This window comes from Solanum lycopersicum, chromosome 3 (genome assembly GCF_036512215.1).
Source record: "Solanum lycopersicum chromosome 3, SLM_r2.1".
Lineage (NCBI taxonomy): Eukaryota > Viridiplantae > Streptophyta > Magnoliopsida > Solanales > Solanaceae > Solanum > Solanum lycopersicum.
In genome coordinates, this window is record NC_090802.1 from 7,171,224 (window position 1) to 7,186,077 (window position 14,854).

Genomic DNA, 14,854 nt, shown 5'->3' on the forward strand with positions numbered 1-14,854 from the left:
AACAAATTAAATTTCTAGAACTACAATTTTGTAAAAAAAGAAAATCAAGTTCGTTTAAGGAACTTCTAATTTTCTAGATAACGACACAAAATGTCCATGAATTAACATTAGAAAAGAGCAATTTAGGAAATATTAATACTAAAGGAAATATTCTTGTCTTTTGAAAACAATCTCATTACAAAGAAATCAAATTAGGCAGTTAACTGCAACACCTTAAAAACCACAAGGAAGTTGAATGCTGCAGGAAAAACCTAAGGCGAGGTCTCTGAAAATATTGCCAAACAGTAACTACTTCACCTGTGTTCAACGATACTCTTAACCATCAAATGCGACAAGTTAGATCACTATGACTGACACTTCAGCAACAACTATAGCAAAACACGAGATTAAAATTATTGTACAAAAGTGACTAAAACCCGCCATAGGTACTTTGAGTAACTCAGTATTGAGAATCAATAATGGTAGGAGCCTTGTGCAGCCATATTCTGGTATGGTGGTGGCGCCTGCTGGTGTTGGTGCTGCTGCGAGTTGATGTTTTGATATGGAGCTTGATGAGGATTAGGGTTCTGGTAAGGCAATTGGGAAGGACTACCACTAGGGTAACCACCTTTAGCTGGATAACTTTGATAAGCACTTTGTTGAGCAGCATAATTCTGGTGGTAAGCGCCTTGATGAATATTACTGCTCTGTCCAGCAGGAGAACCGTATCCTTGGAAAGTAGGCCGCCCAGCATTCAAGTTCTCGGAGGACCCATGAAAAACATTGTGCCCAGCATTCATACGATCTGAAGTGCCCCGAATATCATCAACGAATCCAGGTCCAATAGAACGAGGATCCTGATATCTTGCACTACTTCCAGCAAACTGTGATTCAAACAAAGGATTAGCAACAAGAACTACATGAAATAGAAATCAACAGTCAAGTTCTGAACGCAACATCGGCTCAATAAATAATCCATTTCTCATGCTATAACCAAATCCCCAGTTATGGGGATATAAGTAGGAATAATAGCTTCTGGCCTTAGATTTTTGTGTCTTGATGCCGCTGCTAAACTTTTTAACAAAATAGTTCAATACTTAATCAATTAGAGCCTTGACATAAAAAAAAGTTAACAGAAATGCATAGCTGTTTCTACCTTCAACCCAGGATATTGGCTGTTACAGTTGCAAAGGGAGCAAAGTGGGAAAAGTCACAATTGACTCCTTCGTCAGGATTTTAGGAGTGATTAGGAGAGGGCGTTGTTTGAATTATCAAAACTTCAATTTTGATTTTAAATTTTTTGGATTTTTATTTTTTTGAGAATGGCAATGTTGTATAATCTATGTTGCTCGGACTCTTCAAAAAATCCCAATGGGTGCATGTCAAATTCGCCAAAAGTATTGTATTTTTGAAGAATCCGAGACGGGTGCAGCATCATAAGTGAAGAGTCCATCACTGGCACATAGTTTGATGCAATTCAACACTTCATCAAATTGCCTTAGTAACTATTCTTTTTCCTCCAGGTTAATACCTTCAACCCCTTAAAGATTATAATCAGGCCTCCAATATTCAGTTTCTTTGTAAAGATTCTGATAGAACTGATGATTTCCCTTTATGTCTTCTGGATCTGAAACAAAAGTCCCATCCACTACTAAAGTATCAAATAGAGTTGAATCTCTTATGTCTTGTGGCAACTGTAGGAAAATATTTAGTTTTCTTGTGCCCTTACTTGAGCCATAGCACTCTGGATCTCTATCCCCAAGCTATTTCCTCATTTCTGGCCAAGTGGATTTTTTTGAAGGAGGTCACACTCAGATAGGATTCTCTTTTCCTGGATCTTATAATCTACTGAGGTCCTCCATTTCCTCTCTCTTCACCTAGAAAAAGAAAATGTGAAAAATCATTCTCAGACATAAAACTTCAACTATCTTCTAGGTTCTCCATTTCATCTCACTTTGTACCCTTCACAGAAATAGTGGTATCTTTAATATAACTTGTACAATCCTCACCTCTTAAGCTAGCTTTTGGGATTGAGTAAGACCCAAAATCCATTTCTTTACATGGTATTTGAGCAGGACTCATCCCAATTCCTATTTCCAATGTAGGGGACATATTAAATTCCCACACGCCATCGAGCTAGCTTCTGCGGTCCTACATCGGCCCTTTAAGGGATGGATGGTCTCTCTATTATGTCTTGGGCAATCCTCACTTCTTGAGCTAACTTTTGGGGTTGAGTTTAGGCTCAAGATTTGATTCTTTACAAGAAATTTATTACATATGAAATGAACACATATAAAGAACAACATTTCAAAGTATCAAAACTTGAATATGAAAATACATGTAGTTTTTCCCTAGCATGTCCTCAATATAACATAAAAAGGGGAAGGATTTTTAGATTCCTATATGGTGGAAAAAAAGGTGGAGTCGGCAGTAACAATATCAAGCAGTTCACCCAAAAAGGAGGTTATCAAAAAAAAAAGAAGAGGAAAATAACACAATGCAAGTCTTCTACCTGGTTGGAGTAATATGGACTGAATGAACAGACAAAAGAACTCACTAAATCATCTATTAGTAGCTCCAGGCAAAGAATAATTTACCTCATCAATGTTGTACCCTCCTGTTCCTTTTGCAGTACCATAAGAATGGTCTGGAAACTTCATCTCTGGGGGACTACGGGTATTTGAGAATCTGGGGTTCACAATGGTTTACAGATGAAGTGCAATAGAAAAAACAGTGGAAAAAGAACATATTCCGGAATTGGTAGTACCTAGTGGCAATGGGAAGATCTGGATAACTTGGATGGTCACATTCACGAACAGCACCCTACAAAGAGAAAGTGGCACTTCTTTAGTTAACTGGACTAACTGAAAAGACCAAGGCAGCAAATGTTTTCCACAACTCAGGAAAGTGTGACAAGTCACTTATTCAAAATCCAAATATATGGTCAAGGGGAAAATACTATAGACAATCACAGAAATATATGGCAAGGCATATCTCATGTACAATTCTAGTAAATTCATTTTAAATACAGGATTGGTGCCTCATAACACCACAACATTAAATGAATTAGATGATACATTCTGCAGGTCATACTGGTAGTGCAAGGTTGCTAGAACTTGGTGCTCTCCTCGTGTGAATTATCCTTAAAGAGGTTACAACAAATATGTCACACTACCCCATAAAACCAAAACATAGAAGATCGGAAATAAAGGTATGAATTGCCCCAGGCTCCACTGTTATCAAAACAAAAGTCAAGGTATAAGCTCCCGTAGAAGAACATTAGCCAGATAATCTTCCCTACCTTCAAATGTTCATATCTTCTAGAGCTACCAGCCCCCATCACACCTGAACGTTGTGGGTCTCGACTTCGAAAATCCTCTGATGGAACAAATCCAGGAAGTGGCCTAACATGAGTAGACTCCACTTTACTATTTGCATCCCTAAGGCATCTTTCTCTGAGCCTTGAAGAAATCTCAACCAAGGCATCTTTTGCAACACCGATGCTTCCAGATATCTGAATAAACAGAACTTCAATTACTTTGAGATTAAAATTTCTCACAAAATCGTGGAAACACAATACCGACATGCACTAGAAAATTGAAACTAGGTCATATCACATAAGTGAACCAGAAAAGCCTAAGTCAAACTTGCATACTACAGATAAATCACCTGCACAAGCTCTTCATCTGCAGATGCGCATCTGGGTTTTTCGTCCTTGGAAAGAACACGAATATCCGCCTGTGTTCTCCTTCTCATCTCATTGATAACCTGTCCTCCTTGTCCAATAATGCAGCCAACCTTATTTGAGGGGAAAAGAAGCCTCGTAGTGACAATTCCTTTGTCAGAAAATTCACTTGTTTTACTTTGAAGTTGGAGAATGGCATCAATAGTTCGTGATCTGGGATCCCAAAAAGACTGGAAGGAAAACTATGGCTTAGTGACATGCTATCAGTATGTTAATATTATGAATTCCTCAAGTAGAAACATTACCTCCAAAGAGGAGACACGAATAACTCTTTCATCAGATTCAGGTGCGACATCCTCAACATGTATACCTGCTCCTGTTTCCTGCTGCAGTTGTTTTACATTGAAGCCTCCCTTGCCTATAACACCACCAATTTTTGCAGCTGAGCACAGAATTTTCATGGTGAAATCACCTGGAGCTTCACCAGCACTAGGGGGAGGACCATAATCAAAATCTGCACGGCCAAATCCAGTAAGCTGGTTCCTATAGCCTCCCACCCCTAATGCAGGCGGCATACCATTTAAATTAGTTTTACTTTGAGACCACATTGGTTTTCCTGGAGGAATCATATTTTCCATGGGAGGACCAGGGGGGTGAAAACCTTGAGCACCATGTACCATAGGAAAACTCGAGATAGGTTTGTCTTTTCGAGGATTCTGATGCAACAGAGTTGATACTTCATACAAGGCTTTTTTCACTAAAGCAGGTTTGCCTGAGATCTGAGAAGGAAAAAAACAGTATTGAAAAAATTCTGACATGATATGTCCCAAAGAAAGATAATTAATTCAACTTCCAAGACAATTAGCAAGAAAACTAAAACTACAGAACTATATTCCCCAATAGAAATAGTAGTTTGGAACATGATTGCATCCGGACAAAGGCAATTACCACCATAAAACCAAGAGACTAAACAGAGTTGAAACCCCAAATACCTGATTATCTATTAGATGTTTCACATAAAAAAATAGCATGGCTACCCAAAAAGACAGACAGATTGGAGAGAGAGAGAGACAAACAAAATTCTAGCATAACTTCCATTTGCATAATTTAATGCAGAGACAGAAAATTTCTGCTTGTCAAAGAGGTACATTGTTTTTTCAAGTTAAAATAAAAAACTCAATGAGGAAATTACGAGTCAGATAAACAATAGCTACTAGACAGCTCGTCTAGTATTCATGGACTTGAATTGCACACTAGCACTAAGGTATCAGGACTAGCAGAGGCTTGAAGACAATCATAGGGAGAAAAAAGAGATTTACAAAAACCATCTGATCAATGCAACTGCTGCATGTAGAACGAAGATCAGTACAGATGAACAATTAGTTAAAGTAAAAAATACTCTTTCCTTTTCACACTCTGCACCATCACACTCTCCAAGTAATGAAAGTTCATATCAAAACTCACTCACATAAGAAACACAAAAGAAACTAAATAATCTATGAATCCAAAGAAAAGAACATGATACTTACTTGGACCAATTCATCAGTGGTCATAGCACAAGCGGGCAAATGCTCAGCAGAAAGGACACGAATGCTAGCCCCAGTCTCACTTCGCAATTTCTGAATAACATCGCCTTTTCTTCCTAAAAGGCATCCAACCAAATTGTTCGGAACAAGGAGACGCGTGATTATTACAGCTTCACTCTTATCCTCATTTTGTACTCCCAGCAAGTCTTCCTCAACAATCCTATTGTGAACTTTTAACAGAGCATCTTGTGCGGCACAATGTGGCTCCATGGAATAATTCTCTTCCTTTGTCTCTGGATTATCATTGTTTTTGTCATTATTCTGTCTCCTAGCTAGTTTTGTAGAGGGACTGGAGATGATTACTATTCTATCATCAGAACCAGGAACACTGTCAGCAACTGTAATCTTTGCTTGAGTTTCCTCTCTCAAGGCTTTGATTATGCTACCACCTTTTCCAATTACGCTACCAACTTTTTTGGATTGACAAAGTATACAATAGGTAGTATCTGAACTCTGAGAATTTTCAGATGACCGTTCATGACTAGAAAAATTCAACTTTGCATTTTTACTGCCTCCTTTCCTCTTGAATTGGGGGTTCGAGCGTTGCTTGAGAGAATTTCTTTTGTATTCGTCCATGACTAGATGGATTGAGTTATTATCAACTAAAAGAACCTTCTTATTCCTTTGGGCAACTTCTCCTTGCTTCAGCACTTACTCCAACAAGGATATGACCTGAAAAAGGAAAAACATTTAACAAGAGACAGAGAGGGCAGCAACTACAAACATTAAATAACTTGTAAGGTACGATTAAGAGACAGAGAGGGCAGCGACTACAAACATAAGCGAGCTAAATAACTTATAAGGTATGATAGCATCCATTCTTCAAAGAAGTGTATGATCGCATCCATAAGTATTGATACGGTATGCAAGCAGGAAGACATTTCTGCTAAACATGAGCGTGCTTAAGTTTCAAAAGTCACACCAACAGAAATGAAACTAACACATAATCATCAATAATAATAACTATACAAAGTAAAAATAAAAATATATGAACAGAAATAATAATTAATGCACCAAAATATATAGCTATAGCTAAATGAAACAAATGTCACTATGGAAAAACACCACTAACACGACAAAACTATGTCAATTTAACCAAAACATATCAACACGGACTAAAGATAGGGAACAAAACAATAAAATAAATAAAGTTGACAGAGGAATTTTTCCAAACAACTAAAAATATTAACAAAGGTCTTCAATAAGAACAGAAAGTCCAAACAGTAGCAGTGAACCAAAGCAACAAGAAATTGTAAAATTATTTGAAACTTCTTACCAAACTAGGTGAAAACAGTGGAGCTCGCTGGAATTTTGAGTTTTGGGGTTATGTGAATGGCTTTGTCGGAGCAACATCGAGGTTGCTGGATCTGGCCGGAGTTGTGGTTATAGTCCGTCACTGCTGGAGTTGTTTTGATCGGATCTCGGAGCTTCTGTTGACCTGCAAAAAAACATAAACTCGAAAAAAAAGGGAAAGGGGAATGAACTGCGTTGGTGGTGCTGTCTTCGCCGAAGATAGTTGCCGCTGTGAGTTTTGATGTACACTTCCTCTGTTTGTAGCTGTTGCCGGAGATTCCAGCTGCCAGCTACGCTCTGCTGCTGGTCAGAACGAGGAGAAAAAGGAGACGGAGAAAATAGAGGGAGGGGAGGTGAAGGAGAGGGAAGAGGGAAGAGAAGAGGAGGCGGAAAAGAGGGACAAGGAAGGGGCTGGGCGGCTGTGGAGAGAGGGGGGGAAGGGTTTTCTCCCTTAATTTTTTTTCTGAAATTTTTTTTTCTCAAAATTTTAGGTATCTTTAATTTTGTTTTTTATTTATACAATTCTATTTTAAAAAGTGATTTGTAACTAAAGCGTTAAATATGCTAACAATAAATTTACATAATGCCACAATTTTAGGGAAACGTCTCTTTTTTTTAAGATAAACGTTCAAATTAAAAAAAAATTCAAGAAAACTAAATATTATACAGCAAGTGAAACAAAATATAATTATTATTTTTTGCTGTTTGTGAAACTGAAGTTCAGCAATTTTCGCAATCGAATACAGGTAAGTTTTTATTCGATGAAATTCCATGTTTATTATTGCAATAACTATACAATGTTAAATTGGATTTAGAAATTGTGATTTGTGTTCGTTCGTTAGTGTGATGTGATTTTTTTTAAAAAAAAAATTAAAATATGATTTTGTTAAGCTGGAATTTTGTATACAATTATATATTGTTCATGTAATTGTATATGTTATGCGCAGTATTTGTATATTACAAATAAGTTCAGTGTAAGCGAAAATATGTAATCAGTGTTCATAATTGTATATATTCATAAATCATGTGTTTTATTTTTGATAGAATTATATACTATTGTAGATGTAGTGTTTGTATATTAAAAAGAATAACAGTATAAAATTTCTATAATTTGATTGTATAAATAATGTTGTATTAATTTTATATATGATCTCTTTGAATGATTTGAAATATATATATATTTTCTTTTCATAATTGTACAGATAATGGGCTCATTAGCTATTTTGGTTATGCATTCTGGAAAATGGGACGATACAAATAGTTACATTGATTATACTATAAAGGGAGTAGTTTTTAAGGAACAATCAACGTTTCTTGATTTTTATACTACTATTGCCAAACGGATTGGTGTTGATATGAATAATAAGACTTTGAAGATTGAGTACAAGGTTAAAGAAAGCAATAAACGAATGGTTATACACAATGACATGGGTGTCAGAGTGTACGTAATGCTAAAAAAGGCCAACATTGATTTTAACAAATTTCCTATTTGTATAACTATTTTGGATTCATGTGATAGACAGATTTCTCAGTGTAAAGAGATGGGGGTGTTGGCAACTGTTGCAGAAAATGATTGTCATGGTATGATTGTTGTTGAACCGGATGATACAAATGTTGCATTTGTATCGATTGATACAACTTAGGTGATTTCAGACGAATCTAATAAGCATGTTGAGGTTGATCAAGTATACAAGGACAAATCAATTTTGAAAGCATTCATGGAAAGATATGCGATTAAAGAGAGATTTCAGTATAAAACTACTCGGTCAAATTCTATAAGGTAGTGTGCCTCTCAAAATAGTGACTTTTAAACTGTAATGTTTGTATTGCATATTGTAAACTAAATTTGTATACTATATTAAAAATATAATGCAGTTACACTGTGGAATGTTATTCTAAAGGATGTGAATGGTTAATGAAGGCCTCTAATATCAACAAATCTGGAATGTTCAGAATTTGAGCATTCAACCGAAAGCATACATGTCCTTTAAAAGATAGAGTTTGTTCACAAAGACATGTAACTAGCAATTTAATAGGAGGGATTGTGAAACCTAAATTTGTAGATCATAAGCATAAATATACACCAGCAGATATAAGAAAAGATGTTAAGATTGATCTAGGAGTTGATGTTAACTATATGTTGGCTTGGAGGGCCAGGGAGTAAGCATTGAAATCTTTGAGGGGTACACCAGCTGCATCATATGCAAAGTTACCTGCGTATTTGTATATGATGGATATCACTTACCCGGGGTTTCATATACGTATGAAAAAGAATATGAATAATGAGTTCTTGTATCTATTTGTTGCATTGAATACATTTATCCAAGGATTCAATCAATGTAGACCAGTAGTCGTAGTGGATGGTAGTCATTTGCGAGGTCCATATAATGGGACATTTGTTGCAGCATGCACGACAGATGGCGCAGGTATATATATATATATATATATATATATGTAATAATGTATATGTATATACGTGAATCTGTTGTATATGTACATTTAATATATGATTTTGATATTATTGTAGGACATATATTTCCACTTGCGTATGGTATTATTGATTCAAAAAATGATGTTGCGTGGACTTGATTTTTTGAGCAACTTAAAGAAGCATACGGTGAGAGGAGTAACATGTGTGTTGTGTCTGATAGAAATGAGAACATTATAAAGGTTGTTACAGATGTATACAGTAATGTACCACACTATGCTTGTATGTGGCATTTATGGAATAACGTTCAGAAAAAGTTTAGAAAATCTCATGAGAAGTTATCTGGTGTATTCTATACAATGGCAAAAGCTTGCACAAAGAATGAATTTGATATGTTAATGGATACTGTAGAAAAAGAAGATATAAGAGTGAAAGAGTATTTGGATTTAGCTGGATATGAAAAATGGGCTCTTTGTTATGCACAAGTACATAGAGGATGGCACATGACATCAAATATTGCTGAGAGTATAAATGCAGCACTTGTTTCAGCGAGAGAATTGCCTATTTTTGAATTTCTCGAAGATGTAAGGCTATTATTTGGAAGGTGGAATCATGACTACAAGAAGGAGGCAACCTGCACATTCACATCATTGATTGGAAAATATCATGACATACTAGCAGACAATGAAGCATTGAGCACAAGAATGACGGTATTATTTAAGAATAATTATATATTTAGAAACGTGTAAAAATTTAATTGTATATTATATATTAGTATGAACAACATTTCATTTAATTGTATTTATAAATGAGCAGGTTGTACCGTCAACGAAATATGTGCACAATGTTAATGATGATGGGAGATATTTTGTAGTCTGTCTAAAAGAAAAAACTTGCACCTGTGGAAGATTTCAGTACGAGGAAATACCTTGTGAACATGCTTGGCCTTGTGAACATGCTTGGGCTGTATTGAAATGGAAGAGTCTACCACCAGATGAATATTGCTCAGATTTATACAAACCAAAGACAATGTTGAAGACATATAATATGCCTATACATCCTTTACCGAATGTAAAGGCATAGTTGATTTCGGATAGCGTTATTGCTGATGACGTATTACCTCCAAAATTTAAACGACCTCCTGGCAGACCAAAGGGTAAGCCTCGAAAAAAAACAGCAAGAGAGTTATCGAGGATTAAGGGGAAAAATACATGTAGCACATGTGGAATGGCAGGTCACAATAGGCGTTCGTGTAGGAATAAGCCAAAAGATGTTTAAGGCTGATTATTTTTTCCTAATTAAATTTGAATTGAAACTATATGCATTATGACTTAATTGAAATCTTTGTTTTTGGATACTTATATTACTTAAAGTACGTCGTAATTTTGTTATGTGTTGTACATTAATGTGTGTGTTGTATGACCTACAAAAGTAACTATTATACTCAATAAGTTTTAGCATATACTATATACAATGATTAATTTGAACAACATATATATTTGTTATACAAATTCGTAAATTAAATTTGTATATATATACGCAACATGATAAAATGCTCAACACTAAACAAGTAGATCTTATAAAAATAAAACTTTATTATCCTAAATTATAATAATTTCATTAATTTGTATAAAAAAATGTGCATTTACATATGTAAGGATAAAAAACGTTGAGTTTTAAAAAGAATTTTTATTCATTTAGATTGTATATGTATATATTTATTCAATTATATTGTAGATGCATATACAATTAATAAGTGCTAGTATATACTATATACAGCGAAAAACCTGAACAACATATATCTTTTGTTATACAAATTCGTAAATGCAATTTGTATATGCATATATTTATTCAATAAGATTGTATATGCATATTTAGATTGTATATGTATATATGTATTCAATTAGATTGTATATATATATGTATACAATAATTCAATTAAAATGTTTATGTATGTATTTATTTATATACTATGTTATACAAAATAACACTAATATATAGTATATATCTTATACAATGAACAACATATATATTTGTTATTCAAATTCGTAAATTAAATTTTGTATATATATACGCAACATGATAAAATGTTCAACACTAAACAAGTGATCTTATAAAAATAAAACTTTATTATCCTAAATTATAATAATTTCATTAATTTGTATAAAAAATGTGCATATACATATGTAAGAAATAAAAACGTTGAGTTTCAAAACGAATTTTTATTCATTTAGATTGTATATGTATATATTTATTCAATTATATTGTATATGCATATACAATTAATAAGTGCTAGTATATACTATATACAACAAAAAACCTGAACAACATATTTTTGTTATACAAATTCGTAAATGCAATTTGTATATGTATATATTTATTCAATAAGATTGTATATGCATATTTAGATTGTATATATATATATATGTATTCAATTAGATTGTATATGTATATAAATAATTCAATTAAAATGTATATGTATGTATTTATTTATATAATACGTTATACAAAATAACACTAATATATAATATATACCTTATACAATGAAATGAGTGTGAGTATAAAATATACACAATTAATAATTTGAACAACATATATCTTTGTTATACAAATTCGTAAATGCAATTTGTATATATATACTCAACATGATAAAATGTTCAACAGTAAACAACAAGATCTTATAAAAAAATATAAAACATTATTAGCCTAAAATATAGTAATTGCATTAACTTGTATTGAAAACTCTGTGTGTGTGTGTGTATATATATATATATATATATATATATATATATATGTAAGACACTTAGTTTTAAAAGTAGTTTTTATACAATTAAATTGTATATGTATATATTTATTTATATAATACGTTATACAAAATAACACAAAAAGATAGTGTCATATATTTTTATAACACTAATATGATAGTTCAAAACAAGCAAAATGATATTACGAGTTAATTAAAACAAAAGTTATCTTAAAATTGTTAATCTAAAACTAATATTTAAACTGTCAACTAAAAACCAAAACCATGCTACAACTAAGGTATAAAACTACTGAATTGTAATCCTTTCAATACTGTTGTTTTCTGTGCGATTCCTGACGGGTTTTAAAGGCGCTTCACTATCACTGACAGCTCCGGCTTGTATCTTTTGATTGCCGTAATTCCACAACAATGCACCGTATCTAAGGCGAATTTCTTCTGGGTCTAAATCTGCTGGAATGTCTTTCCTCTCACTCAAAAAGTCCGCGTATGACGCAACATACACTCCACAGTCCCTAAAAAAATTATACGAAAAAAAAGTTCAAATGTTATTATACTACTTAAAGTGTAACTATGTTCAATAAAATATAAATTTATTGAATTTTGAACTTACAAACTAGCAGCTGGTTGTTGGGGAAGGTCTTCCACATATACAATTTTGAAGGAATCATATACGGTATGACCTTGATATCGATGGTGGCTTGCAATATCCAAACCTTTCTTCAGATAGAAATCAGACTTTACAAGATACATTGGTATAAGCTGTGCATACTTCTTGATGTGATTGACAATAAATGAGTGGTGAAGAGAATTGTTGATTGAGTCATACACCTTGATGCATCGATCATTGAAAGATATGACAATCAGAATCCAATGTAACTTGCCTTCTAAGTTAACTAGGATTAATACATCATCGACTGTGTGCCATGGTGCATACGCTAGCATCTTGTATCCATTAAAGTAATCAATAATCATCTCGTCTAACACTTCCTTAGAAAGGTCACATTTTATTCCATAATATGCATTCCAATCATTTAGAAAAACAGAGTTGATTCAGTTACAACTGTTTCCTGATTTGAATCAGGCATGTATACCATTTGTATAGGCGCTGCAATCATAATAGACTCATCTGCTTCTGCAATACGCTCATGAGATGCAGCATTGTATATGTTATATATTACCCGACTGTTTGAGCTACTTTCAGTTTCCCTTTGGGCATTTTGCTGGGCATCCACAGTAGCATACAACACTAATTTATCTTGTGAGGCAGTAGCACTTAGATCATTCAAATTATCACCCAAAACAACTTGATCCAACAGTGCAGAATTCGAGTTTAGTTCTTTCAAAGTTATCTCCCAGCTTAAACAGAAAATAATAACTTAAATATCTAACAAATTGATTATAAACCATTATAATAAATTTTTAAATGTATATAATCATTTACGGATACCTCATGATCTTTTAATGCACTTGGATGATCTATCGATTTTTTTTCTTGGTATTTGGCTGATGAACACGAGTGATATGCATTTCTTGCATGACATCTTCAAATGTACCCTGAAAAAAATGTAAACAATATAAGAAAATATGTTGTAGTATATTCTGTATAAAAATAAGTAATATGTAGATTTATACTAATTTGAGCTATACTAGTATATAGTTCTTAATTATTTAAAACCTAAAAAATAAAAAATCTTGAATTTACTTATATACATTTTATTTCATTTCAATATGTGTATAAACTGAATTAATGTATTAATATTGCAAAATAATACCTCTTGTTCTGTCAAATTTGCAGATTGACTTTGGGGTTCATGTGGAGTGTATGTGGGCTGATGATGAAAATCTCCGATGGGTGATTCTTGATCATCATCAATGACGTTAACCTGAAAAATAATTATACAACTCTATTCATTAGTATATATTATATTGTATATAAAAAATTAAAACAAAAAATTTATTCATGTGATACCTTGGAATTCATGGCATCCAACACTGTTTTGTATTTGTCTTCAAGTATTTTTCTCAAATTAGCGAACTCTTCCTTGACCTATGTGAAAAAGGTGCATATTTTATTAATACTTGTATATAATCTTTGCAACTAACATATATTTGAATTGTATATTTGATTACCGATTTTTTGAATGCTTCAAATTCATCACACGAAATTGTAATGCTTGTTGACTTCTTGATTTGCCCCATTTGTGTTCTGTCTTGTACACTTTTCTGCTCTCCATGTTTATTGTTGTGTGACGTACCTGCATCACTGTGTTTCTCAACACTGTTGATATTGATGGACTGTGATCGTGTGGCTTTGCGTGCCATTGATCTTCGTGTGTATGTCTTAATTGCCTTTTTTGAAAATTTGTTGATGGAGATGACTGTAACAGATTGCTTTTTCTTTTTCCTAATAGGTGAAGAACATTCAATAATTTTTTCTTTTCCTTTTCTGCTTGTTATACTGGGCGGATTTTGGAAATCATCATCTGGATCTGTAACTTTATTGTGATCAGTCTGCAGGCCCTAAGAAATTGATTGGTCTGTCGATGGTGGAAGTTGGAGGATTTTAATTTCCATCGCTGTTGGTTCAATATTTTTGAACTTAATCTGCATAATCATGAAAAATTATAAGTCAATATAATAAAAATGTAATATGCAAATTGTAGTAAGTAAATGTATAATAACTTCAATAATTTACAAATTGTATTAAGTAAATGCATACCGGATTATCTGCATCATTAAAAATTATTTTCATGAAATAATCAAATCGAGGATGGTCGTTCTTAGTCACCCAATTGATAATCCGAGGAATGTGACTATAAACCTTGACAACAATCTTATCATCAACATACGAGCAACATTCATAGAACCAAACTTGCATTGGAAGTGGAAAGCCCTGAATTCTGTAGTACTGTCCACATGGCTTTATCTTGTTGTTTATGGATTTAGCAAGTTCATTAAAAGTCTTCCAACCCCACGGATAATTCATAAATCTACCTGTTTCAAGCAGATCAAAGTCCAATCTATCTATTGTTGTTGTAGTAGGTTCTGCGGACATGATAAACTCATGTATATAATATAGACTCCCAAACTTGTATGCATCTTCCTGATTGTCACCCCAT

General features: G+C 33.4%; 2 protein-coding genes across 6 annotated transcripts; one reads left to right on the plus strand and one right to left on the minus strand.

Annotated features, from left to right (window-relative positions):
* Nucleotides 1-121: 121 nt before the first annotated feature.
* On the minus strand, nt 122-7,199 carry LOC101256259 (KH domain-containing protein At4g18375). 5 transcript variants are annotated; one of them, XR_011220209.1, is made up of 10 exons: nt 6,527-7,032; nt 5,194-5,922; nt 3,970-4,443; nt 3,649-3,894; nt 3,281-3,493; nt 2,747-2,802; nt 2,577-2,667; nt 1,709-1,856; nt 1,136-1,627; nt 122-863 (listed from the first exon to the last, which is right to left on the minus strand). XR_011220209.1 is itself a non-coding variant. In XM_004234519.5 (8 exons), exons 2-8 carry the CDS (start codon nt 5,824-5,826, stop codon nt 453-455), a joined length of 2,124 nt encoding a protein of 707 aa, XP_004234567.1. In that variant the 5' UTR covers nt 5,827-5,922; nt 6,527-7,199; the 3' UTR covers nt 122-452. The 5 variants fall into 5 exon arrangements, 2 of the variants coding, with proteins under 2 accessions (XP_004234567.1, XP_069151591.1); XR_740333.4 differs by having other exon boundaries at nt 1,136-1,856; XR_011220210.1 differs by lacking the exon at nt 122-863 and having other exon boundaries at nt 1,488-1,630.
* Nucleotides 7,200-9,174: 1,975 nt separating this feature from the next.
* Nucleotides 9,175-10,054, plus strand: LOC101252058 (uncharacterized). Its single transcript, XM_004234571.1, has 2 exons — nt 9,175-9,681; nt 9,788-10,054. Exons 1-2 carry the CDS (start codon nt 9,175-9,177, stop codon nt 10,052-10,054), a joined length of 774 nt encoding a protein of 257 aa, XP_004234619.1.
* The last annotated feature ends 4,800 nt before the right edge of the window (nt 10,055-14,854 follow it).

Coding starts and splice junctions, on each gene's coding strand:
- LOC101256259 (XM_004234519.5), bottom strand. CDS start 5,826: ATGGACGAATACAAAAGAAATTCTCTCAAGCAACGCTCGAACCCCCAA. Junction 4,444..5,193: donor CCACTGATGAATTGGTCCAA/GTAAGTATCATG, acceptor TTTCCTTCTCAG/ATCTCAGGCAAACCTGCTTT. Junction 3,494..3,648: donor CAGATGAAGAGCTTGTGCAG/GTGATTTATCTG, acceptor CTGTTTATTCAG/ATATCTGGAAGCATCGGTGT.
- LOC101252058 (XM_004234571.1), top strand. CDS start 9,175: ATGTGTGTTGTGTCTGATAGAAATGAGAACATTATAAAGGTTGTTACA. Junction 9,682..9,787: donor CATTGAGCACAAGAATGACG/GTATTATTTAAG, acceptor ATAAATGAGCAG/GTTGTACCGTCAACGAAATA.